Raw genomic sequence first — 26586 nt, 5'->3', positions numbered from 1 at the left:
ACATGACTGGTGAGACTGGAAGGATAGCTCCTAACACTGGGAAGAGGGAGGCGTGGAGGTGGGGGAAGTGGTGGCAGTGTTCACAACGGGGGTTCCATTGGAAGGCGAGAGATGTAAAAACTGTGGAGAAAAACATAGGATGTCCATTTCCTGCTATGCCTCCGTGAGTTAATTTGGTTTATTCCAAGTGCTTAACTAGTAAAATGTGAAGCCATGGGTATTTAAGGAGGATTTCCAGTATGTGAAATCCTCTTTCCCTTTTCCAACCATTTGGGCACTAGATCTTCTGGAAACTAGCTAAATTAAATAGAGATTTTTTGGGTCACTTAGATGATTATTATTTTTAAATGATCGTTGATCTTATCAAAATTGTCAGTTAAAGCAGGTGTTTTAGAACTTCTACCATAGAGTTGAAAGACATACTTATTTTGCTTTTGGTAAATGAAAATGTAACGTTAGGAGGGAAAAAACAATCATTCCCCTTTCTACCAAAAAAATTGCACTCAAATAGTGGAGATCTGTGGCATCCAGAAAAGTATAGACTGAAGTTTGCCAGCACACTTCTTGTGGTTGGCTGAGTAACAGCCTCCAAAATGCCCAGGTCCCAGTCCCGGGACTCTGTGAATGTTGCCTTATATGGCAAGAGATTCTTGCAGGTGGTTAAATTAAGGATTTTGAGATGGAGAGATTATCCTGGGTTATCTGGGTGGGCCCTAAATGTAATCACAAGGGTCATTATAAGAAGGAGGCAGGGGGAGATTTCACTGGAGCTGGAAAGAAAGAAGGTGATATAATGATCTCAACAAAGAGAAGGGCAGTTTTGGAGATGGAGGGAGGGGTCCTGAGCGGAGGAATGCAAGGTATGCAGCTCTAGATGCTGGAAAAGGCCAGGAACGGTTTTTCCCATGCAGCCTGGAGTGGGGCCTGGAGGGTAACACCTTGATTTCAGCCCCGTGATGATGACTTCAGACTTCTGGCCTCCAGAACTGTAAGAAGATACGTTTCTGTTGTTTTAAACTACCAAGAGTGTGGTAGTTTGTTACAGTGTCTATAGCAAACTAATTGATACACTTTTCAATTTCAAGGAAATACGAATTTGGTGTTTGATTTTACAGCTTACAAAATAAGTTAATGGGAATTAGTAAGAAGGTAAAGAAATTATTTAAAAGAATACAGCTGTCTCTTTTAGGCAGAAAACACAACTGCATTCAATTTCAAGTGCTTCCTTTGTAAATAAGGTCAACAGAGTTTTCTCTGCTAGCAAGTGTGGTCTAGCTACTTGGAAGGGTCTCCTTGTTAAAAACTATCATAACTTTTTTTAACGTATTGCTAGGCATGCAATGAGTAATGGAAATTAACCTCCAGAGGTTCCGTGTATTAGTCAAGCCATGGCCGTGAAGTGCAGCAAAAACCTCTAAACCTCAGTGGCTACAACAATAAATATTTATCTCTAGTTCACACTGCATGTTTTGACAACTCTTAAGTTAGGTGACCCTGCTCCAGACTGTAGGTCAAGTTCAGGTCTGTTTCTTGTGTGTCATTATGGGATGTAATATTCTTTCAGCAGAAATCAGGAGCACAAAAGAGGTGGCAAAAACTTGCAAAGCCTCTTCTGACCTCTGTTTTGAACTGGCCACCCTGCTACTTCTGTTCATATGCCATTGGACAAAGTAAGTACAATATCACTGGGGCAGGAACATTTATTCCTCCTGGAGGCAAGGAAGCAAATATTTGCTGAATAGTAAGACAGAGTACTGTACCTCTCTGCCCTGAAAAAGCTGAAACCAAAGAACACTGTAGTAAGCAGCAAGTAAATGCTGTATCAGCACTAAAATTGAGGGAGACTAATTTTTGAGCTAGTGCTTAACTTGAGTCTTCTGTATCTGAGGAAAGAATGAAGAGAGGGAATATACAAAATAGAGACATGTGAACCAAGCTGCTAAAATTATATGAAAGTTGAGGCATGAGGAAAGACTCTATTCTTGTCCTAACTAGCCTGGAAATAAACTTTTAAAATTTTGCAGTCCCGTGTCAATGCCCGGATATACACCTGGACATACACCAGTCCTCCACATAACCCTCTGATCATGACCCCAACCCTGCCAAGAACTTGTGTTACAGAACCCCTGGGCTACTCCAGTTGAAAACAAACCCACGGGCTCTTTAGTTAGGGGCCCGATTGCCCGCCGCCAAAATTATAACTCTCAATACCAGAGTTTAGTGAAAAGAAAAAGAATAGTTTATTTAACAGTTATATAGATTTAGTTATTTGCAGATTTCTGTTGTTAAGTCTTATGCTCTTTAAAATACCCACAAACACATATCCTTGCCTCCCCCACTTCCAAACCAGGCTAGTTTTAGAAAAGTTAGAGAAACTGCTTCCCTACTTTCCAAACACAGTTCAGCTTTACCAGCAGCTGCCAATCACTCAATTCTGATTGGGGAGGTCCTTTCTGTGCTGTGGTGCCCTCCAGCTCTCAATGCAGGACCGCCTGGATTCTCAGCCTCCTTGTAAACTGCCTTCTTCCTGCAAACCGCATGGATCTCCTCTCCTTCTTAAAACCGCATGGCGAGAGCCTCTTAAAGCAGCCCGGAGACCCCTTCTCCGAGTCACATGGAGAAGGCCTCTTTACCAAGCCACGTGGAGGGAGCACACAAGAGAGCGAGAGAGCGAGAGCCCCAGACCGAGTGTGTGAGCGTGAAAGAGAGAGATAAAATGTCCACAGCTGCTTATATATCCCTGACTGCGTCATCTGACGCAGTGGGCGTTGCAAACCGTTCTGACCATTCACAGACCCTTACGTAGGCTCTGTGTGCTTTCCATACCGTCCCCCGGTTCAAGACTCCTCCCATCTACCTGAGGCTTTGGATGCATTAAAGCCATTTTGCATAAAAAAAGACAGTAGCCACCAGCCTCAGGCATGTGGAAGCATTTGAAAAGCTGCTTACTTCTCCCCATCCCCCAGCAGCAAACTCTGGGGATTTTTGGAACACCCCTGTTTCTGTAACACTTGTGTGTCCAGACCACCTGCCATTCACCATCTAGATGGCTGACGTCTGACTGATAACTATCCTAGACCAATCCTATGGCTAAGAATGCAGGACTAATACTTCTTAAGAATGTACTTTGTATACTATAAGAATTCTTAACTTGTCTTTCTTCTTTGGAACACTTCTGGGTTTTTGTCTAGCTGTGTTCTCAATTTGCAAACTCTAAGACCCTTGAATAAATCTTTATCATTTATTTCTAGGCAAAGCCACCAAGCTCGCTTAGTTAACTTGACAAAACCTAGCCTCTCAAACAGTAGCTTATTCTTAGCGGAAGCAGACGCATATCCTATCCACTTGGGATTTTCATTGACTAAGATGAACCAAATTAAATCACAACCAAATAAGTTTATAACAAACACACTTGGAATGAAGTTCCTTGCAAGCAAGAGTCAGCAGGAACAATGGGAGACACATTTCAAACGTTTAGATATTAGAATTAGCAAAATATAAAATTATTAGTTATGAAATGCTTAAAGAAACAAAATAAGAAACTAGCAGGAATGATAAGACAGGATACAGAGAACACATGGATGATTGCCAGATTGGAGGATGGGGGGAGGGACAGGGTGGAAAAGGAATTAAGAAGCACGTATAAATCGGTAGTTACAAAGTAGTCATGGGGAGGTAAAGTACAGCATAGGGAATATAGTCAATAATATTGTAATAACTACGTATGGTGCCAGGTGAGTACTAGACTTATTGGAGGATCAATTTGTGATTATATAAGTGGCTAACCACTCTGCTGTATTCCTGAAATTATTATGAAATAATACCAAATGTCAACTATAATTTTAAGAAAAACCAGTGATGAGGCTGATTTGAAAAAAAGTTAAATGGAACTTTTAGATATGAAAAATGTTGTTGAATAAAAACTCAATCGATGGCTTTCATAAGTCATCAGACTGAATGAAACAGTTATTTAGTGAAGCAGAAGACAGATATGAAGAAATCACTCGGAATGCAGTACAGACAGACAAGGAGGTAGAATATGTTAAGGAGGTTAAGAGATCCTGATTATAGAATGAGAAGGTCTTATATGATTAATGTATAGATATAGGAAATGGAGAAAGGGCAGCATTTTAAGAGCTGAGAGCTGGGTATTTCTCAGAAATACTAAGTGATTAAAATCCACATGTAGAGAAAGCACAAAGTATATTAGACAAGATAACTAAAAAGAAAACCACATATAAACAAATTGTAGAAAGTTTAGAATACCAATAACAAAAAGCAATTGATGAGAAGGCAAATGACCTCCAAAAGGACAATACATAGACTAAGGCTGCCTATTTGTTATCCACAATAGAAGCCAGGAATCAGAAGAAGAGCATCTTCAAAGTGCTGAGAATGAGACAACCATTTTATCTCAGATGACTATTAAGTAGTTTTTCCCAAGGCTTGTCCTATCCCCCAGAAACCCCCAAATAAATTGATTTTAGAAACCTAAGACTTCGGATGGCAAGGGTGGGGAAAAAATCAACAACAGTACTCAGATTAAGAACATTTATTTATGTCTTCCCACATTCCACAGCAGCTTTGAATATGTATAATATATTATATATTATATATAATATATTCTAATATATAATTATATATAATATTCTAATATATAATTTTCATCATCTTGCCTGGATGAGGGTAGATACTTTCTGATAAACAAAAATTGAGAGTTTATCACCATTGAACCTTTACTAAAAAAATTCATGAGGCTATTCCCCAGGAAGGAGTGTGATCCCAAAGGAATGCCTAAGAAGCAACACAGAAAGAACCCTTAGAAACAAGATGACAAAACAAAATGGTAACGCTAAAAAAACACTGTATAATATAAAAATGAAGTCTAATTTGGTGGTTTAAAAAAGGACAGAATGAAATAGGGTACCATGGGAGTAATACCATGGAAACAGTTGATCAAACACAGTGTTATAAACTTGTACTGTTCAGATGGGGGGGTTAAGATACTAACTTTTGATCTGTTAAGTTTGGCATACATGTAAAATATCAAACAGTAAAAGAACAGAAATGCAGTGATGAACATCCTGAGAGTGACTCTAGGTCCCTCGGAGTGGATGAAGAAACTACTCAGACACTTTCCATCTGAGGAAGGATGGGAGGGGGTTTTCTCTAGTGGAAAATCGCCCCCATTTCTTTGTTAGCCAGGGTTTTTATCCACTTTCCACATGCGGAAGTACTTAAGGAAAATATGCAGCACTTCCCCAAATGGTAGCAAGTGAAAGGGAAATGCAGATCAATACAGGGTTGGAACATCCAGGTATTTTACACAAGATCAAAAGCACTTCCTCTTACTTAATCGTTCTGTTCTTCACATTTTACTGACAAGGATTTGAGGCTTTACAGAGAAAAACAGAGCAGGTTCCCTTTTCCTTAAAAGCCACTTTGTATTTCTGTTGTATCTTTAAAATCCCCCGGAGGGTGGGATTCAGAGCAGGCCTGGGAGACAACCTGCTGGCTAAGGGCCCAGCGGGGGGGCGGTTCCTCACAGTGGTCAGAGTCTTAAACCAAGCCTGTCTGCTTCCCACATCTCCCCATGTCTGTCTGTCCCCCACACATCCCAACCAGGACAGGGAAACAATTCAGCAATACAAAAGCAAAGAACAACAGCACAACTCAATAAAGAGAAAACATACACAGTAAATATGTGGAAGCAAATCCAGATATTTTAGAAATATTAATGAATTTTTTAGTATATTTTATTGAGTATGTTGTTACAGTTGTCCCAATTTCTTTCCCCTTTGCTCCCCTCTGCCTAGTATTCCCCTTCCCCCAGAAATTCCACCCTGCTTAGTTCATGCCCATGGGTCGTGCATATACGTCCTTTGGCTTCACCCTTTCCTCTATTCTTAACTTCTCCCTGTCTATTTTGTAGCAACCAATTATGCTTGTTAGTCCCTGCACCATTTCCGCATTTCTCCCCCTTCCCCCTCCCAGCTGATAACCCTCCAAATGATCCACATACCTATGATTCTTTTCCTATTCTGGTTTGCTTAGTTTGTTTTTTGTTATTTTTTAGATTCTGTTGTTGATAGTTCTGAGTTTGTTGTCATTTTAATGTTCATAGTTTTGATCCTCTTTTTCTTAAATAAGTCCCTTTGACATTTCATATAATAATAGCTTGGTGATGATGAATTCCTTTAGATTGACCTTTTCTGGGAAGCACTTTATCTGCCTTTCCATTCTAAATGATAGCTCTGCTGGGTAGAGTAATCTTGGTTGTGGGTCCTTGCTTTTCATCACTTTGAATACTTCTTGCCAGTCGCTTCTTGCCTGAAACGTTTCTTTTGAGAAATCAGCTGATAGTCTTATAGGCATCCCTTTGTAGGTAACTCTGCTTTTATCTAACTACTTTTAAGATTCTCTCTTTATCTTTAACCTTTGGCATTTTAATTATGATGTGTCTTGGTGTGGTCCTTTTGGGTCTAGCTTTTTGGGGACTCTCTATGCTTCCTGGACTTATATGTCTATTTCCTTTACCAAATTAGGGAAGTTTTCTTTCATTATTTTCTCAGATAATTTTTCAATTTTTTGCTCTTCCTCTTCTCCTTCTGGCATCCCTATGGTTTAGATGTTGGCACATTTAAAGTTGTCCCAGAGGTTCCTAAGCCTCTCCTCATTTTTTTCAATTCTTGTTTCCTCATTCTGTACTGGTTGACTGTTGTTTTCCTCCTTATGTTCTAAATAATTGATTCGAACCATGGTTTCCTTCCCTTCACCATTGGTTTTGTGTGGATTTTCCTTCGTTTCATTTAGTATAGCCTTCACTTCTTCCTTTATGCATTTGCCATACTCAAGCATATCTGTCAAGCCTGTGAGCATTTTTATCACCAGCGTTTTGAACTCTTGGTCTGTTAGGTTGACTATTTCCTCATCGCTCAGTTCTCCCACTGTAACCTTGATTCATTCCCCCTTTTGGGCCATGCTGTTCTGTCTCCTCATCTCGACAGCCTCCTGTGTTTGTTTGCCTCTGTGTCTTAGGTAGAGCTGTTGCTCCTGTTACATTGTAAGGGGCGGAGCCTTAGGTTTCTCATCAGTAGAGGGTGACCTGTTTCACCACGTTATGGCGCTGTATGTGGGGGAGGGGTCTGAGAGGGAACAATGTCGCTTGCTCAGCAGTCACCCCTTTTCCAGGCACTTCTCCCACTTTGTATAGGACTGGCTGTTGTTTCCAGAGTGGGTGGGTCTGCGGAGATTCTAGGACTTTGGGAGCCCTTTAAACAAGTGGACTCTGCTGAGAGACCAACATTTCTCCCTCTGCCCCAACCCCCACTAGTTTGCACAGTCAGAAGCAATGAGGCTTGATTTCCCCCCAGTGCTGGGACTGTGAGCTGTGAGGTTTGGTCTAGTGCTGGGAGCACTCCTCAGGTGTCCCTGCCTACTTTTTAAAATGTGTTATTGCATTTTCTGCCAGCCTGCCACTGCCACTGCCACCACACAGCTCCCTCTCTGCCCTGGCTCTGCCCCTCCTACCTGTCTGGATGAGTATTTCTTCTTTATATCTTTGTTTGTTGGGCTTCCATACAGCTCAGTTCTCTGACACTTCTCATTGTCTCTAGTTTTGAGGTAGTTGCATTCCTCCTTAGTTGTGGAGGGAGACACAGCATGTCTACCTATGCCTCCACATTGGCTGGAAGTCCTTGAATTTTTGTTTGTTTGTTTTGTTTTAAGTAAATGCTAATTAAGCCAGTTAAAAGGAAGGTATTTTGTTGGAGTGAAAAAAATAGGAACCATGGCCCTGACTGGTGTGGATCAGTTGGTGGGACATTGTCATGCAAAGCAAATGTCACCATAGGCTCAATTCCTGGTCAGGGCACATGCCTGGGTTGCAGGTTCCATCCTCGCATCAGGGTGCCTCTGAGAAGCAACTGATCAATGTTTTTTTCTGTCACATCGATGTTTCTCTCCCTCTTTTTCTCCCAACCTTGCCCTCTCTCTAAAAATAAATAATTAATTAAAAAATAGGAATCATGTATCTATATCTCAGACAATATTATCTTTAGAGTGCTACAATGAATAGGACATTTGTGTTCCAAATGGGCTTCTTTAAAGCTTTGCTATTTTAACACAAAAGATTAGCTATTTATAAATCATTCTTTGCTACGCACCTCTATACTTGTCAAAAGTTTGAAACATGGTTTCCTTATACAATCATAAACACCTTAAATGTGTAAGATTTCTCTACTTGTCAGTGGGTGCTGCTAAGTTCCAAGATGATACTAGTTTTAGCGGGTACATGGCCATCTTTAAATTGTCCGCTTCATGAGCTTTCTTTTTAAATCTTGGGTCTCCAACCTCTGAGCCTTGGACCAGTACCAGTCCACAGCCTCTTAGCAACCAGGCTGGACGGCAGGAGGTGAGCTTGAACATAATGCACTTGAATCTTCCAGAAACCATTTCCTCCAGCCACCCCTCACCCCCATCCGTGGAAAAATTATCTTCCACAAAACTGGCCCCTGATTCCAAAAAGGTTGGGGACCGCTGTTTTAAAGGACACAAATTACCAAAAATTGAAGAGAAAAATCAAGTGTTATACGAAATGGGCAAAAATGTGACACTCTGTATTAGTGAGCTTTGAGTACTTCTCGGACTAATTAAGATATAGTTTGCTAACCCAGCTCAATAATTTGCAAAAAGGCTTAGCATTAAAATGTACCCCATTTGTGATTACCCCTTGTACTTTAAAATTGTTCTTGCTAATTTTTCATTTCTGATGATCCAAGTGAAGAGCATTTACCAAACACCCACAGTATCAAATCTAAGATGTTAAACTCAGCCTCCAAAGGGAACAAACAGAACAAATTCTAAAGAACAATCTACAAGGTAGGTTCTATATAATTGTTGGGTAGATGCGGAACTGATGGGTGGCTAGAACTATTTTGCTTTGGATATGAGATGAACAGCTTCTCTCCAGGGTTGTCTTCACTGCCCTTCCCCAAGAAACTGGATTAGGAATCTGAGATTGCAGAGTGGTAGAGGGTGGGGAAAACCAACCCATGACGATGGTCATATCAAGTACATTTATTTACATCCTACCTCATTCCACAAGGGATTTGAGTATGTTTATGATATGTAACTTCCTCCTGATTGAAAAACATTAAAAATCAGGATCATGGAAAATATATAAAGAATAGGAATAAAAGTCTAGGCCAGAGACTCCTCCATTTGCTGTGCATTAGAATCCCCTGGAGAGCTTGTAAAACTCCTGATGCCCACGTGGAACCCCTGTACCAATTAAATCAGAATGTGTGGGGCTGGAAGGCAAAGAGTACTAGTTTTAAAGATCCCCAAGTTTTCCTACGTGCAGTGAAGTTTCAGAACCACTGGCCAAGGCTGCCATTCCCAGCCTCACATGCATATTAGCATCACCTGAGAAGCTATTGAAATGATTGATGCTCGATTCCCTACCCTGAACCAATGAAATTATAGCCTCTTATGCTGGCAACCAGGCCCTTGGTCATTTTAAAGCTCTCCAGATGATAACAATGAACATCCAGGGTTGAGGACATTGTTCTGGGAGAGAGCTGGCACATAATTACACATGGGATTGATTCTGTTTTTTTATGGATTCTCTTATGGCGTAAATCCATAAAACTGGCCTTGTGTTTCCTGGTGGCCAAAGTAAACAGAAAAACCCAATCAGTTGAAATAATTCTTGTCATCCATACGCAAAAGCTTATCCATTCCTTGGAAGAAAGAAAGCTTTTTCTCATAGGTCTGAAATACATGTCTTGTTTGCTTCTTCTTACAGGAGCCTTGGAATGATGTGGATCACACGTTTTATAAACACCCCTTCCATAAATGAGAGATGGCAAGTTTCATATTTTTGTTTCTCATAATAATCCCTCAGGGAAAGCCAAGGACACGCCCCCAGAGTACAGGCAGATGCGGACTGCTGCGGTGGGGGCATGGGAGCCAGAATGTCACCCAGAGGAGGGAGAGAGGAAGCAGGACACACCTCTATAGTCCCCAGGTCACATGGCCTCACCCAAAAGTAAAGCCTGGAACCCCGCACCGCCAGTGCCAGGTGTAGGAGTGGTATCTATGTAATTAGAAACTGTACTTTTCTTTTAGAAAAATTTAAAGAGTGATTGCTTTTCCCCCACCATATAAATGGCACAAAGATTGACAAGAGGCCTGGCTGGGGAGGGTATAGAAGCAGCGACTTCTATTTGGCCAGGAAAAATGAACAGACACCAGTCATTTGAAATACTCCTCAGTAAAGATTATTTTTTTCTCAGTCGGGCTTTTGGGACTGTACTGTTGATTTATTGGCTCACGATTTGTAGAAGGTTTCTGAGTAGGGTGTTGACAGCATGGGGCTGAGTCTTGGAAGGAAACCCCACTACATGGCACACGTTTTAAACCACAGTAATGTCTAGGAAAACCAAGGAGAGCTTAAATTAGAACGGGCGTGCCCCTTTTCTTTTGCAAACAACCTAGGAGGGCCTATAGCTCATACTGTGTAAAGGAGCTGGGGTCAGCCATGAGGATCCTTTGGATCACGTGAGTCCTCCTTTCTGAAGAAACTTACTTGAGTGAAAATCCTAAACGCACCCTGTTAACATCCAAGTAGTCACTTGGATGTTTTCCTTTCAAAGTCAAATAGCATGTTCGGCTTGTTTTCGTGTATTCACAGCTGCACTTCACATCCAAATTTAAGAGAGGCTTCCTGAAAACGTTGAGTGACGAATTTCTTTCACTTATTTAAAGTAGTCTCTGGCATCCCTATAAATCTGAAGGGTTAAACGAACTGCTCGCTAGAGAAACAGTAGCTGGGATGTGGAGTGAATCCTACCTAAGGTGGTAAATAAGATGTCTTAATGGTTTGCATATGCGGAGAATAACCTTAAACTTGAGATTGTCATTTCACACGGCGCACAGATAAGCTGCCTTTTATTCAAAGAACCACGCTGTCTGTTTTCGAGTGGGTGGGTGTGCACTCAGAGCGAGTGCTCTGTTGGTTTTGTTCCCTGTAAGGTTGACACAGGCAGTGGCGACTCGCGGCCACACCGGGGCAGCCTCTTCTCGGCTGGCACCCGGGCCAGGCGCACTGGCTCCGGGAAGCTGACAATGCAGCCAGGTCCGGCTTGCTGGGGCTGTCCGGAATTTAAAGGGGTCTGGAAAATTCACATTTCCCGTTTTAACAATCACGACGAGCTCAAGGCTCCCATAAAAAGGCCACGGGGAAGAGGAATGGATTGAGTGTTGCGTGTTTCTTGTAGAAAATGCCTTCAGCGCCCCCAAATGCCCAGCCCATCCCCTCCCCAAAGCAGAGGGAAAGCAGGAGAGGAGGGTGGGTCAGCTCCGATGGCCAGGGGAGTGCCGACACTCCTTGGCGGACCCACCCCGAGGCTGGGTGAGCCGGGAGAGCCCCGAGAGCGACTCCCGAGGCCAGGGGAGGGGGAGGGAGTGGGGTGGGCGTGGGGGCCGAACTCCTCCACCCCCTCAGCCCGCGGCCTGCCGCCCAACCCGGCCTGTGATTGGCTTGGGGGGCGCGTGTGCCCGCCCAGGCGAGGCGGGGAGGGTCCCCTCTGGGCGCCGGGTGGGCGGGGGCGGAGGAGGGGGCGGGGAGAGCAGGGGGCCAGGAGAGAGCAAGCGAGGGGGCGGGCGAGCCCGGTTCCCGAGAGCGGAGATCAGGTCGGCACGGGGCGGAGAGCGGAGAGCGACAGGCGATCCGAGAGCGAGGGAGGCGCGAGGCGCGGGCCGCGGGTAGGGAAAGCCCGGCGGGCTCCGCGCCGCCGCCCCCGCAGCTCCGCGCACTCTCGGGACCGCCAGTCCGTACCCGCAGCCTTCCGGGAGGAAGCGGCACCCGCAGAAGCCCGGGCGCCGGCTCGGGCTTTCTCACCTGCGGCGCGGGCGCGCGCAGGGCCGGGTGCGGGACCGGCCAGACGCGGAGGAGGGGTGCAGACTCGGCGGCTTGCGCCGCAGCCCAGCTGCCGGGGAGTGCCTCAGACCCGCGCGGGGCGCCGGCTCCATGGCGACCGTGCTCGGGGAGCCGGTCTACGGACTTTCGGAAGACGAGGTTAGCGGCTCTCCCTTCCCTCCCGGGACTCCCCGGGGAGTTCCTGCCTGGCGCCGTCAAGGGGTGGGGACTAGGGCGACCCCGGGGGTGTGCGTTCCCCGTGCCTTCAGGGGAACCCCAAACGCCGGAGCTTCCTCGTGCGGAGTTCGGTGTGTGTAGGGGGGTGGTGATCGGGCCTGTCCACCGGGTGCCTGCGCCCCCTCCCCCAGTCAAGCGCATTGTTTGTAAATAAACCAGTGCAACGCCCTTGGAACTGGGGTTCACTCGGCTGCTTTCCACCTTTAGGTGGGAGGAGGCGCGTGCGCCTCTGCTCTCGAGTTCCTCCTGCTCTCCGAGCCGCGTGTCCCCGGGCTGTTGGGCAACTTTCCGCCTCTCGCCCCTGTAGCCTGGGAGTCCATGATGTGTGTCACGGCTGGGTCGGGGCTGCAGACCTGCGGCCCGGAGGAACCTGGATTGTTTCTCCCTTGAACTTTTTTTCAAACGATTATGTCAGCAAGTGTTCTGATGCGTGTGTGTGCTTGCCACGGTGGGAGTGGGTGAACGCGTGGATCTATGTGTCTGTCCTTCTCTCTTGCAGGGTCTAAAGCCTGGAGAGTGGGTTTTGGGGTCTTTTTGGTGGGGGCAGGAGGTCTAGGATGGTGGCAGGTGCTCCTGGAAACTTGGGGGAAGCTTACAGCCCTGCCATTTTTTTTTTTTTTTTCCTCCCAAGGATCAAAGCCTCGCACCTTCGGGATGTGGGGAGAGACGAAAGCTCTCAGTCCCTTTTATTAATAAAGCAATTTACATGAGCCACACCCCGAAGGCTGTCGGTTTCCTGGGAAAAGGCTTTGTTTTTACCCTCACCCTCTCCTCGAGGTTTCCCACTCCTCTTCTTTGAAACGTTCCTGCTAAATCACTGCCTAGCCCTCTCTCGTCCGGCCACGCTCAGCTCTTATTGGTGTGTTGCTCTGCCAAAAGGGAGGGTGGGCGGCCTGTCGCTGGCGCGGCGTGACAGGCGGGCTGGATGGAGCAGGTAGGAGGGGTTTGCCATCTGGCGGGGTACGCGCTCAGGTCTGGCGCCCCTTTCGAGAGGTGAATTTACAACCCATGAAGCATTACTCAGCAGGGAGGTATTTCCTATCCTGGTTGTGCATTTCATGAAGAGTTGATGCCTGGAAATTCAAGGATTTCTGGATTTCTCTTTCTTCCTCTCTGTTGTTTCTTTTCTGAGGTCCCCCCTTTCTCTGGGGATGGGGGCGGGGTTAATGAAGAGGCCATTATCTGAGACATAACCCACGTTATGGCTTCTCTCTCACCACCAGCTTCTGTACTTCGGTATGGTTTGTGTATGTGGGCTAAGTCAGTGTGTAATGGAATAGGTAACTTTTTGGGTGGGAAGGGTGTGACCCCCCTCAACTCCCACCCCCCCTTGAAGGCACTAGGGAAAGCTTGCTGTGGTATCTTATCAAAGAATGATCACAATGCAGATAATGTGTGATTTACATTTTTGATTATTTTCCCCGGGCTGGGCTTGTGCAATGTAATTCCCCGTTTTTGTGCAGGCGCCTGGGGGCTGGGGAAAAGTATAGCTGGGTTTCACGCCCCCAGGGGTTTCTGTTCTCCCTGGCTTCTTTCCCCTTTGAGCTGCTTTCTCTTTCATTCTGCACTTCCCCATTTAATCGTGGCAGCCGAGGGCAGGCAGTGAGCTTTCAGCAAGGTGCTGAGATGCAGACATTCCTAAAGGAAGAGCTGGAGGGATGGTGGAGGATGAAGACAGTTGCGTTTCATCTTAGGTCTTTTTAAAGATGACATGGTTGTTTTTAACAGCCCCCCTCCCCCAAAAAATTTGACCAGTATTTTGGGAACTGCCACCAGATCAGACGCATGTCACTGTTGTTCTGGCTTTGTTTACATTTACAGCTAGCGTCAGAACCTACCTAGAGTGCGTCTTGCCACTTTTTTTTAGATGAAGAATACTGGAGACCTTAACTTGTGTCTAGTGTGAAAGTGAAGGATGGAATGTGGAGAGAATCTGTGTGTGTGTGTGTGTGTGTGTGTGTGCGCGCGCGCGTGCACGCGTATGACTGAGTTCAATCCTGGGTGTTGCTGGAGGGATATTTGGGGTTTTCGGGGGAATAACACGGGATGATGAAAACATTTTATTGCTGGATGGCCATGTGACTGCTCCTCTGTAGTTCCACTCACATTATATTACTAAAGACAAGTCACATCTGCCTGCCTTTTTCAGCTTCTCCCAGTAAAAATTAAGGCAGGGCTGTTTAGATGATTTCACATTTCTGTGGTGTTTGCTTTTTATGGGAAGTTTCAGGCTGTTAGGTTGCCCTTCGGAAAATCAGGGAATGCCTTCGTAGAATATTAACAACAAATTGTTGAATTTGCGTGGCTTGTTTCGTCTCCCTGAATTTGCCTGTGAAAGAAAACAAGTGGAAGATTTTTAACAGGCTCTTAAAGTTGAATGCCCCATGAAACCAGCAGGCAGGGAGGGCTGTTTTTCCAAAGCGTGTGAAATATGGGTGCATGTCAGCTCACACACTTGGTATGCCGCAGGCTGTCACACACGAAGATACTTTGATTGCTGTACAGAAGAGTCACCTTATAAACCCCCGAGCAAAGTAGGCATCCATACCTAGCCGATTTTATATTTTCCCTGGAAGTTGCTGGAAAGCATTGTATGTTTGGAGTGCACTTAGTTATATCCATCTCAGGAAGACTCTAGCTCTTAAGTGCTACTGCTGGTGAAGCATTGCATTAACCTAGAAAATAGTGGATGCTAAGACAGGGGGCATTGTTCCTAGGCCTGTTCAGCCTGTAGAATGAAAGGGATTAAGTGTGGGTTTTGCCTGTGTGAGTGCATGTGCTCTTTATTCTTTGTCGTGCCTTCCTGGCCAATGTTCCTCGGGTGAGGTATAGTTCATATTCACCCTGATTTGAATCAGGTCAGCTTGGGTAACTGCATTTGAAATCGCCATCAGATGAAGTATTTTTGGTGTTGGAGGGATTAGCAAATTAACAAAACTCCTGCTTCAGGGCCCAGGATCAGATCTGGGTTGGAATCAGAACAGTTTGGACTGGTTTCTGCATCTGGCTTGGTTCCTTGGCGGTTTTTTGTTTGGTTTTTTGTTTTTATTTTTTATTTTTTGGCAGTCTGTAGCAAATTTTGGCACCATTTACTCATGAATATTACTGTTAACCTTCTGAAATGTTTTATTACAACATCTTAGGTATTCTTTATTGAAAAGATTTTCTAGTGGGTGAAAGATTAAATGACAGCTTTCTTATTAGATGTGGCGTTCAAAAGTTTTTTAGTGGTTATAATGAGGCAAATGCCATAGAAATGAAGGCCAGGCTGATCTGGCCTGGTACTTTGCCACTCTCCCTCCTAATTTTATACAAATAAGGGTCGTTGATGAATACTTCATATGCTTTCTCTGCACCTAGCACTGTGCTAAGCCTTTATGTACTTGCTATCTCGTTTAATTCTCATAAGAACCCTGTGAGGTATACTTTTATTTACAGATGAGGAATGGAGGCTCAGAGAGGTTAAGTAATGCACATAAGGACACACAGCGATGAAGTCGTGGAGTCAGAATTTGAACCCAGTTCTGTTGATTCCACAGCCCTAGTTTTTAACATGCTCCTTCCCAAGTATCTTGAAAAGTCTTCACAGCTAGATTAATAAGGTATAAATAAATGTCAGAGGTTGTAAACTGATGGCTTCTAGGCCAGAATTAATCAGGAGCCCTGCTTAATATGGTCTCCATAGTGTTTTAAAACTTGGAAATTTTCATGGAAAATGGTAAGAATCGAACTTCATTGGGACTTCTTTCTCACTGGCAGCAGTTAGTGGTGGGTCTGACTCCCTGAGATGTGACAGCTGAGCTTCAGTTGCCACCGACCCCACTGCTCTTTGTTGTCTTAGTGGGTATCCTTGCCCGTGTGCCTGTAACAAACACTTAAGGTTAACCTTTGATGGTGTATCATGTTTTCTGCCCTTTAAGATGCTGTCAGTTTTAAGATGCACCATTATTTTCTGTACCACTATGAAAAAAATTGCTGTCAAATGATGATACACTGTTGATTTTATGAAGCATCTTTATTTCAGAGAAGTTAAAATATGAAAACAAAAATGTTTCAGAATTCATGAATTGCTCTGATTAGAGAAACTAACCCTGGGCCTTTAGTTTCAATACCCCCAATCAGTCAGCCCTTTTCTGTCACCTGCAAGTCAGATGTCTGCTTTGATGTCTGAGAAAATGGAGAGAATAAGGGCAGTGCTCTTAAGTGGGCGCTAGCAGAGAAGAAACAGGGAGTCCAGATGAGTTGTTAATTTATAGAAAGTGGTTCATGTGTGTGTTTTCAAGAGATTACCTGTACTTGAGAAACCCTATGAGCCATCTTTGCAGCTGGCTTTCAAAAATTATGGTTTAGGTATTGTTTGGATCTCAAGGTGAATGCTGAAAGTCAGTTTTCTGGAGAAGGTATGACTTGCCCATTCATTCCAATCCCAAATGCCCTGAGTCAGGCCTCACACTGCTGGTCGGTGAGCTGTCTGCCTAGCACATGGGTGACCCCCATTCCAGTCCAGGCCCCGATCACGAATATTTGGGAAATAAACCTTCAAAGGGCCAAGGTTTTATTGTGGCACTGAAAAGCAGGTTTTAACATTGGCAAATATAATTATTGTTTTAAGGTCTACTCCCTTTAGACTTTTAGTTTCTTAAAGGATTTTGTGGATATTGGCATTTTAATCTGTATTGTATTTATTCAAATGCTTGAATTATTTTATTACTGAAAAGTAGTTTCCTTAATTTAAGGAATAAAAATAATTTTGTTCAGAGGGATGAGGACAGTGGCATAATGGGAATCCTCAGGTGATCGCAGTTTCTTGACCACGCAGAACATTAAGGGAAGTGATCGAAAGGCACTTGGCATCTTTTCAATGCGTTGAGTGGCCACGTCCACAGGAAACTTCTTGGAAAGTTGTTTTTGGATTCTGGGAACACCAGCGTGCTTGATATTTATTCAGGATAAATATGAATAATCTCAAGGAAGAAATGCTTTTAGAAGGTGACATCATCCCAGCACTTTGGAGTTCCTGCTCAATTGCTTTTGTGTTCACTGGGAGGAGGAGAAACATTATGCTCATTGCTAATTTAATAGCCTTTCTGTAATGCCCAGGTATTTAAATCATGTCATAAAAGCACGTTAGGAACTGACTGGTGGAGGAAGCTAATTTCTCTTTGATAGACTGAGACCATGTTAAAATTTTTATTTTGAGTTAAAAGATCTGTATAAGTAGATTTTATTGCTGCCTTTGAATTTTGGGTCCTAGACAAGCAGCAACAGTAAAAAGAGACCCTACTTTAAGAGTTGTGAAGCTTTTTAACACTGTAGGTCTTTGAATAAGTGTTTGTCTTATTGATCTCCTTGGTAATTGGTAATACAGCAAACTGCCTATTGATCTTTTGACAATCCATGTTAAAGAGGATTAAAATAATATACAAGTAGCAATGTTGCTAAGTATGAGGGTGGTAGGATTAACAAAGTGCGTAAGAAGTGTGACAAAGTGTTACTTTCTGTTTTTACATTGTTTCTCTTCCAGGTCACAGTATAAACAAATTATTTCATTTTCCAACTATAGGTGGCAATGTTTGTACTGTTTTCTGTTTAATGATGTTACTGTTGGCTTGGGAGTTTATTGCTGGTGGAAGGTGGAAATGAGAGCATACTTCAGCAAGGAGGATAAAGAAACTAGATTTAGGAAACAATGTTTTCCTACAAACTAAAAAATCATTTATTTAATTAAAACACCTAAAGTGATATTTCTCACTGTGGGTAATATAAGGAATCATCAGTATTCCATGTTTTTCAAGGTTCCCCTTACCCAGGGCTTCTTACATTTTGGGAGAAGGAGGGAGGCGTTTGCATTTGGGAGAAGAATCCCCCACAACATACAAACACACAAAGTCCTTTAAGGACCTCTGTCATATCCTCTCTGCTTAGGTGGGTCGGGACTTCTGAATAATTTTAGTTCTGCTGTACATACTATCCCATAAGTGCTGCCATTGACTTTGAGAAGGAAGTAATAATGATCACTGCTCTTGGGTATTTGGTTGCTGGAGAGATTCTTGATTCCTCAGGCAAGGCCATGGCTCAACTTCCAGCAGAGAGAAAAGCCTAATGATCTGGGACTTTATTTCATGAATGCGTAGGGTCTCCTTAGAGATGTAATGTTTGGTTCTGAACCCGAGTAGCCTGAGTGCTGGCTCTTACTGTAATGCTTTGGTGACAGAAGCCATATTACATAAGTGTGTCTGCGGTAACCAGCTTAAATTGACACTTTAGTCGACTCTTTGTCCCTGACTCTGAAGTCCTATATTGATTCAGAACTGGCCAAGTTTACTGGTGAGTGTATCAGATTTCCTTGCTGTCACCAAAGTCAGTGCTTGGTGACTTCTTGGCAGGCAAGCGCCCACTGAGAGGTTTTGTATTCTTTTTACATCTACTATTCACGAAGGAAGAAAGGACCATTCAAAAGTGAGTTTTCTTTTAGTGTAAAATGCTGTGATGTGATATCCACCCAGTGAAGATGGGACTTGGAGTGGCTTGTAGAGACAGTGGTCCCATAAAGGAGATGAACAAGCCCCAAAACTGTCCTCCCTGATGAGGGTGGCGTCCCATTCCCTATGGCTTCCCACGCATCTGAAGTGAAGTTTTTGATGTGTTGCCCAGGTGGCTCAGGTGTGCAACCACCTCCTGTCCTCCAGGCGGAGATGGTGTGCTCCGTTGCCCTCAGTGTGTGATGGGGCACCTCCAGGTGGGGGGTGGGGAGGGGCCTGCATGGTGCCTCCAATTCTTAGTGTTGCCTTTAACACAGTTTTCATTATATTTCCCGTTTTCAGCCTCATCCAAGGCCTGGCTTTTCATGGTCTCCTCCGATATGGTTCTGGACCATGTTTTGGGATGCGTGTTCTAGAACTCCGCGAAGCCGGACTTCCGTTTTGGGGAGCACTGAGGGCCTGTAGTAGAGACGGATGCTCAGTTGGGAAGACGGCCAACACAGTCACACCTGGTGGGAGGCCACACTGTTTAAATGTTGGAAAATACAAAGTGCAACGGCCTTTTTTCGGTGCTGTAGATTTGAAGTTTTCTGTGTACACTTTGGCACCTGTGTTAGAGATGCAGTGCAGACAGGCTTGGGTCTCAGGTAATGTAAAAGGTGAAGATTCTCTACTGATTTGTCCTGTTGTTTAGCTGAAGATGCTTGTGTTAAGTGGATTTTCTTTACCTGTATGCTGGAAGTCACCTTTTCAGAGAATGGAAACAAGCCTCGGCTATTTAGAGAATTGCTTTATTTAGTAAGTACTCAGTGTGAACTATTAATGAAAAAAAAAAAAGTTGTATATTTATCCTTCTAAATTAAAAGCTCCACATAGTTACTCATGGATCTTCCGACTACCCTTGGAGTCTGAAGGTTAGGAATCTGTTGAAAATCTTGTGTTTTCTTTTCTATTTTTTATTTTTAATGTATTCTTTAAAAGACTTTTGATTGCAGTTGACATCCAGTATTCCTTTAGAGTAGTTTCCGGTGTACAGCCTCGTGGGCAGACACTTATATATATTCCCTTCGCTGTGCTCTGTGGCTCAATGATTTGTGCTTTCTTTGCTAAGTCCCCATTTTTTTCTCTCTCTGTTAATACTTGCTTGATCTCTGGGTGTCATCACAGCGCCAACTTCATCTCTGCCAGTTTGGTTTGGAACAAATGTAAGGTTTAAAGAAAAAGCAGAGTGGGAAGCAACCGTGGAACCATCATTAAGTTCGTTTTTGAACTTCGCACCGGCTGTATTTCCTCCCTGCTGGGTAACGCCGGAGGATGAGTGTGTGTGTGGCACCAGAATGAAGCTGTATCTGGGCAGAATTGAACTCTGTGTGTTGACTTTGAGTTCTGGAATATGTTTGTGCTGATAATTGAGAATTTGGTATGTGCCGGGCCTCCCGCCTTTGGAATAGCTCTCATAGTTTTCAGTGGATGTTATCAGGGAAAGAGAACCCTTGAAGTTGCGGGTAAGAGCTTCCTCCTTTCCTTCGAGAAGTGAGGTGGTGAGGCATTTGTGCAGCCCTGGGGATGGGTTGGGTAGGGAGATATGGAAGCATGTTTAATGACATGGAGATGTCAGCACCATAATATTCAGTAGAAAATGTAGGTTACAGAACAGTGAGTGCACTGTTTCTACAAAACAGTAAAATCCTTTCGTGGTTAAAAGTGTTTATACGTAGGAAAAATGACCAGGAATATATCCTAGGATATTAATGGTAGTTCTGTTTGAATAAAGGGATTACAGGTAATTTTCATTGTCTTTTTTTGTTTCTTACATTTTCTGTATTTCTACAATGAGCTTGATTTTTTCCACTTAAGATAAAAGTTTAGAAGTGAAGTGGGAAGAAACCTCCCAAATGCGTGTATTTCAAGCTTCGGGTAAGAATTAGAGCAGTTGCTGAGCGCAAATATTAATAGAGTTTGTTCAGTTGAGTGCATGTTTCTCAAGGGCCTGCTTTGTGTTTTGTGCCTGAGGATGTCAAATCCATTGCACTGATGCTCTTGCCTTTTAGGAGCTCACCAGCAAGGTGGGGAGTGGGGGGATGGGCAGTGGGTTGGATATTTTTCAGAAAAAGTGACTGGTGAGCTAGATTCTTGTTTTCACTTGCAGCTTGCAAAATACATGTTGCCTTTTCTCTACAATAGACACTTAAGATTTGTACTTTCATCCTTCTCTGCACTACAGTTGCATAAAAGCAATTGAAACCTTGGTGCTCTGAATATTTTTATGCATACTCTGAAAATTATGGCCTGTGATCAAACTCAGACCTGTATCTCTTTTGGTTTTCTTGGGTTTCAAGTTCGAGGTCTTGTTATTACCCAATTATAACATTGAAGAGTTTAGATGTCAAAATGGTAGCCATGCGTAGTTCCAGTCACTGGTACAGAGATCTAAGCGACCAGAAGTAATTCTTTGTTTTGCCCTCCAGCTGACTCATACTCCACCAAAGTAGCCATGTTTCCTAGAGTAGGTTTCATGGTGCTCCCTTCCCGAACGAAAGAGCGCAGAGGGCAAATACCATGTTAGGTCTAATCTGCGACTTGTCTTTATCAGCCCCCCTCTGAGTCTTTAAACATTTTTTATTTTTCAAATACAGTTTACATTCAATATCATTTTGTATTAGTTTCAGGTGTCCGGCATAGTAGGTAAACAGTCATATACCTTACAGAGTGCTAGTACCCACGTGGCTCCGTAGATAGTTATTACAATATTACTGACTGTATTTCCGATGCTGTACTTTATGTCCCCACAATGATTTTGTAACTACTAGCTTGTACTACTTAATCCCTTCACCTTTTTTCACCCAGCTCCACCATCTGCCGTCCCTCTGTCAACCATGAGCCTCTTTCTCTGTGTCCGTGTGTCTGTTTCTATTTTGTCAGTTTATTTTATTCTTTAGATTCCATATATAACTGAAATCACATGGTATTTGTCTTTCTCTGTCTGAAGTATTTTACTTAACATAATACTCTCCAGCCCATTCATGCTGTTGCAGATGGTAAGATATTTTTCTTTTTTTAAAATGTCTGAACAGTATCCCATTGTGTATATGGACCATGGCTTTTGTATCCACTTGTCTGAGCATTTGGGCTGCTTCCATAGGAGTGACATATGCTTTTGAATTAGTGTTTTGGGTTTCTTCAAATATATTCCCAGAAGTGGAATTGCTGGGTCATAAAGCAGTTCCACTTTTAATTTTTCTGAGGAATCTCCACACTGTTTTCCTTAGTCCTCACTCCCTGACCCTTTTAGTATTTCTGAAACAAGGATGCATCTTAAAAGTGACATGTGTGTTTAATGTGGGGGTGGGCTCCTGGCACTCACACCATACTCCTCGCCTTCCCCCATCCCTCCAAAGTTAATAGTTTACCGGTGATGGGATCTTAGAATCATGGCATTTGAGTTGGTCAATACCAATTTGCGCATTATGGCCCATGTATTGTGGTAGGTTATTGATAGTTGTCGATATGGAGACTATAACCTTATCTATTTTGTTCAGTTATGATGTGTCTCTCAAGTGCTCACCTGGGCAATAAGAGCATGTGTCAGCTCAACGATGATACCAAGGAATCAAGTTCTTTCTTTTCTCTACTAGTGACAATTTGGCCCTTGCCAGGGGCCTTATTGGTCTCAGTGTGGCTGTCCATGGCAGCCAGAACTATGTTCTTTTTTTCTCCTTGTGAAGGAAAGACAATGGCCTCTTGTGGCTTTCTCTTAAGTTTCAGGCAATGTTTTTCCCAGATCATCCAGCATGTCTCTTGCTGTGTCTCCTTGGCCTGCAGAGGCTTGGGTCTGCCCATCCCTCCACCAGCCAGGGAGAAAGAGGGGGTGGAATTACCTTTCGTGCCTCAATGGTCCATCCCTAGAGCTGGGGTGACGTTCTTGATGACCGGACGCTCACCCCTTGGATGACCCACTTCCATTTCTGTACACCTTCGGAAATGCCTGGGGCCTCATGAAAGCACACGCTGCCTTTCCTCAGGGAGGCACCCCAAATATTCATCTCTTACACCTGAAATGAGGTTTTTTAAAAATTTAAATAGTATGGTGATTTATGGCTAAATAGGCTATGGCCTCCGCCCTCCAAAACGTCCAGTCTACAGTGGTGAAGAGGGAACAGGATATTGCAATGAACCTGTCCTCTGGGGGAGAGGGAAGAAAACTCAGTGTGGGAGCTGGCGGAACAGGAATAGCAAGGAGTCCGTGCCTTGGTCAGCCGGTCTGGCAGCTTCCGGCTGCGCTGGGCTGTGTCCAGTGTCGGGCTCTCCCTGGTCCTTGTCCTCCACAGCTGCACCTGGAGGGGCCAGGCACTGGCAGAGCACCTCCTTTTGGTCCTGCCTGGGGCTCAGGATTGTATGTCTGGGGTCGAACAGCCGCAGGCTGGAGTCAGCTGAGCTGAGTATTTGGCAGAACTTTGCCTATGCAAGATCAGGATCCGTGTTGGTTTGTTTCCAGTCAATTCCATGGGCTGGTAATGACAGCCAGTGATCTCATCTCAATGAAGTCTCTGGCAATGGGAAGTTCCGCGTCTTAGCCACAGGTCTCTCTACCTTGCTTATCCCCATCGCCTCTGCTTTGAGGCGAATTTAAACCAGCCTTGGATGAAGAGGCACACACTTTGGGTCCACGAGACAACAGGGGCACTTGAACCCCTGCTGCCTTTGCCTTTTCAGAGTGAGATTGTGGAGCTTACAGGACCCTGACCCCCGCCCCTGCCCACCCAACCCAGGCATGGCAATTTTATTTGTAGTACTTTTTTTGGTACAGAACTGGTGATAGTGTTAGGGCTCTTGATGGCAAGCAACAGTGACCGATTTTGCCAAACCGGAGCAGGCAGAGAGTTACTGAAGGGGTTTTGCACAGCACAGAAGCGGAGCCAGGCCTGGACAGCAGACAGGCAGGCTGGGCACCAGGCAACCCGCAGGAATCCCTCGGGGCTCCCAGGCACTGACCATCCATCTGTCCATCTGGATGCTGTGATTCCACAGGACTCCTGGTGCCAGACGTTGTTGTGTGCACAGCTATGTTTTATTGCAGACAAAGCAAAACAGAGTGAGCCAGCAAAGGGACGAGTTTGCAGGAAGCCAGGCGCGAGCTTCCCAGAGTCCTCTCCCAGAGGCAACGCCCTGGGTACACCGACCTCCTCTAGCGACAGTTGTGACAGCAGGGATGAAATGCTGTCTAGAGTGAATCTCCTTGGAGCCTCATTGCCCGAGGCTTTTATTATATAGCCTAGCACGGACTGAAGTGCCAGACTCCCAGATTTGCGGGAGGAAAGCAGGTGCTCAGCATAAACCACATGGTTTGCACGCAGTCTGCACACACATGTCATTTAGGGGAATGTTTTACAATGTATCCGTGCAGGGAGCTGCTTACCATTCAAGTTTTCAGAAGCCCGCCGTGGAGGCAACCTGGCAAGCAGGCCTCTCTTCTAAGGCTGGCAGTCCCAGGCCTGCTATGCAAATTCTTGCAAATTATTGCACATTCTTTTCTGCCCTCTTCCTCTTTGAGTCCCTGGTGGGAAGGCTCAGGCGGGAGCCTCTGGTTGGCCAGCCACAATCATGTGCTCACACTGGCTGCTGGGGGAGGCGGGGGAGGGGTTGTTTCTTCTCTGTTTAAACTTCTGATTTCTGTGGTGGGAGTGGGCCCAGCCTCCCATCAAAACGCTCACTGTGGGAAAACCCCAAACACAGGAAGTGGTTTTCGACACTGGGCAGCCCAGCATCCCTCTTCCCCCCCAAAACCCCCCTAAGCATGAGTCAGGCCCAGCACTGATGTGGAGTCAGTGGTTGTGTGGTGAGTCCAGGGGGGGTGTGTTTTGAGCACTTGCCGTCCCTGCGACAGGGAGAGACTATGACATGTGTTTGCCACTTTTGTGCCCTGGCTGGGGGTGGGGCAGCGCGCACCTCAGGTGCTGTAGAGGTGCAGATGCTCTCCAGGAACCTACAGTGTAACAACGGGGCTGCATGAGGTGTTGCCAGCCCATCTAGGGTTGGGGATGGAACATTCCAGACAGGAATAGCAAACGCAAAGGCCCTGAGATAGGAACAGGCTTAAGGAGCAGGAAGAAAACCAACCTGGCTGCAGCGTGCGGGGTGGAGAAGGGGGACCCACAGGTGCAGGCAGCGACGGAAAGAGAGGACAGATTGCGAGGACCTTGACAGAGGACTTTGACAGCCACCTTGGAGGGCTGGGGCTTTCTTGGCACATTGGGAAGCCCTTGGAGGGTCTGAAGCAGAGGAGTACCAGGATCTGATGTGTGACTTGAAGTGACCCTGTGAAGAAAGAGAGACCAGTCAAACCCTATTTGGAGCTGGTCAGGAGGCTGGGGTTCGAGGAAGGGCACAGGGGAGTGCATTTGGCATGTTTGTGGAGGAATTGCCCGGGACTTGCTAGAACAGACATGGAGATGCCATGTAGGATTGTGGCATGGACAGTTAGGTGCAGTGGCAGTTGCTGAGGGGAAGGCTGCAGAAAGGACAAGATTTGGGGGAGATCAAACGGTCTGTTAGGTTAAGAGCAATATACTTACTGAGCATCCATGGGATGGCAGCCGGCAGACACACAAGTATCTGGGACCCAGTGGAGCGGTTGGGGCCGGGAGGGGACACTGGGTGCTTAGCGTGCGGTTGGCATGTGAGGCCTTGAGACCAGGGGAAGTGACGAGGACTAGGCAGAGGGCAAGGGCAAGACCTGGGCCTGCCCACCTTTGGAGGGTTGGCCGCTGAGGCAGGCTGCTCTCTACCCTTTAATCCAATGTGGTCTCGGGAACAGTGACAGGGAGTAGGACTGCTCAGACGCATCAGTGCTGGGGCGGGCCGGGGACAGGAGGACAGTTAAGTGTGCATGGATTTGGCAAAGTGGATGGTGATCTGGGTGAAAGCTGTGCCAGGAGGGTGGGGGTGGGGGAAGAAATGGGAGGCCCAGAGGCGACTCCTCGAAGGATTTTGCTGGGAAAGGGAAAGGGAGCAGAGAGCGGGGCTGCAGCTGAGCAGGGACATGATTCCTGGAAGAAGTGTTTTCTCAGGTTGGGAGCTGCCTGAGTGTGTGTGTGTGGGTGGGTGGGTGGGGAGCCAGGGAGGGAGAGATTGATGCCCAAAGGGCATCTCTGCTCATGTGGTCAGGCTGGTGCAGGTGCCTGGTGATTAGCTCCTCAGTGGTCTGAGATCATCATAGAGTCTGCTGGCATAAGTGACCCCCCAGTGGTCTCATGTCAAGGAGACGAGGCAAACACGAACTTAATACAGCAATGGTGTCCTCCGCCCAGAGAAGGCGGATGGATAATTGACCCAACCTCAGAACATGACTGGTGGCCTATCTGAGCGGAACCGCAGGGACCCGGCAGGGTGGCAGCGAGCTCCCTAGCATGGAGACCTGGTTTTATGCTTCTGTACGTGAAATAACCAAAAACTTTAAAGTCAGCGCAGAGAGGAGACTTAAGAGGATTTTCTTTGCCTTTAAACTGGGTATCAAGCTTGAGAAGTCCTGTTCTCATTAGACATTGATAACGGTAGTTCACTGTCTGGTGTCATCTGACCTTACTTCTCTCTCTGCCCAGACTTAGAGTTTGTACATTCTTGTAAGCAACTTAAGTCTTTTTTACAGAGTGGCGGATCTTAATACACAAAAAGGAAGAAGATGCATAATTATAGGGCGGGGCAGCAGTGCCTAGTCATGTGCGATTTTATGGATAGGATGCAGGTAGGTTGACAAGTCCCAGATTTCATACTGTCCCTGTCGCTCCGGGGAGGAGGAACTTCTCTGTTTGCCAGTTCAGTTGTGGCGATTTTAACACCTGGGCAAGAGGGGCTTTGCTCTTGTTTGCCAGGTAGCCTTACCGAGGAGCCTGCAACGTGCGGGTTTTTCAGCAGATGCCGTGCTGTGCGCAGTGGTTATTTCCTGCC

General features: G+C 45.3%; 1 protein-coding gene across 3 annotated transcripts in view; it reads left to right on the top strand.

Annotated features, from left to right (window-relative positions):
• The first annotated feature begins 11737 nt into the window (after positions 1–11737).
• The window catches only part of NEDD4L (NEDD4 like E3 ubiquitin protein ligase), a 307610-nt gene continuing 292761 nt past the window's right edge, over positions 11738–26586 (top strand). Inside the window, exon 1 of one of the 3 annotated variants that reach the window (XM_090285449.1) lies at positions 11738–12082. In XM_090285449.1, the coding sequence (XP_090141575.1) occupies positions 12035–12082 (48 nt within the window). In that variant the 5' untranslated portion in view covers positions 11738–12034. The remainder of the gene's footprint in view (positions 12083–26586) is intronic. The other 2 variants (XM_090285450.1, XM_090285451.1) reach the window with 2 other exon arrangements.

The sequence above is a fragment of the Furipterus horrens genome, unplaced genomic scaffold (genome assembly GCF_987537825.1).
Source record: "Furipterus horrens unplaced genomic scaffold, mFurHor1.1.pri manual_scaffold_8, whole genome shotgun sequence".
In the NCBI taxonomy this organism is placed as follows: domain Eukaryota; kingdom Metazoa; phylum Chordata; class Mammalia; order Chiroptera; family Furipteridae; genus Furipterus; species Furipterus horrens.
The sequence above is the reverse complement of the archived record's forward strand: the minus strand, read 5'-3'. Positions and strand labels throughout refer to the sequence as shown.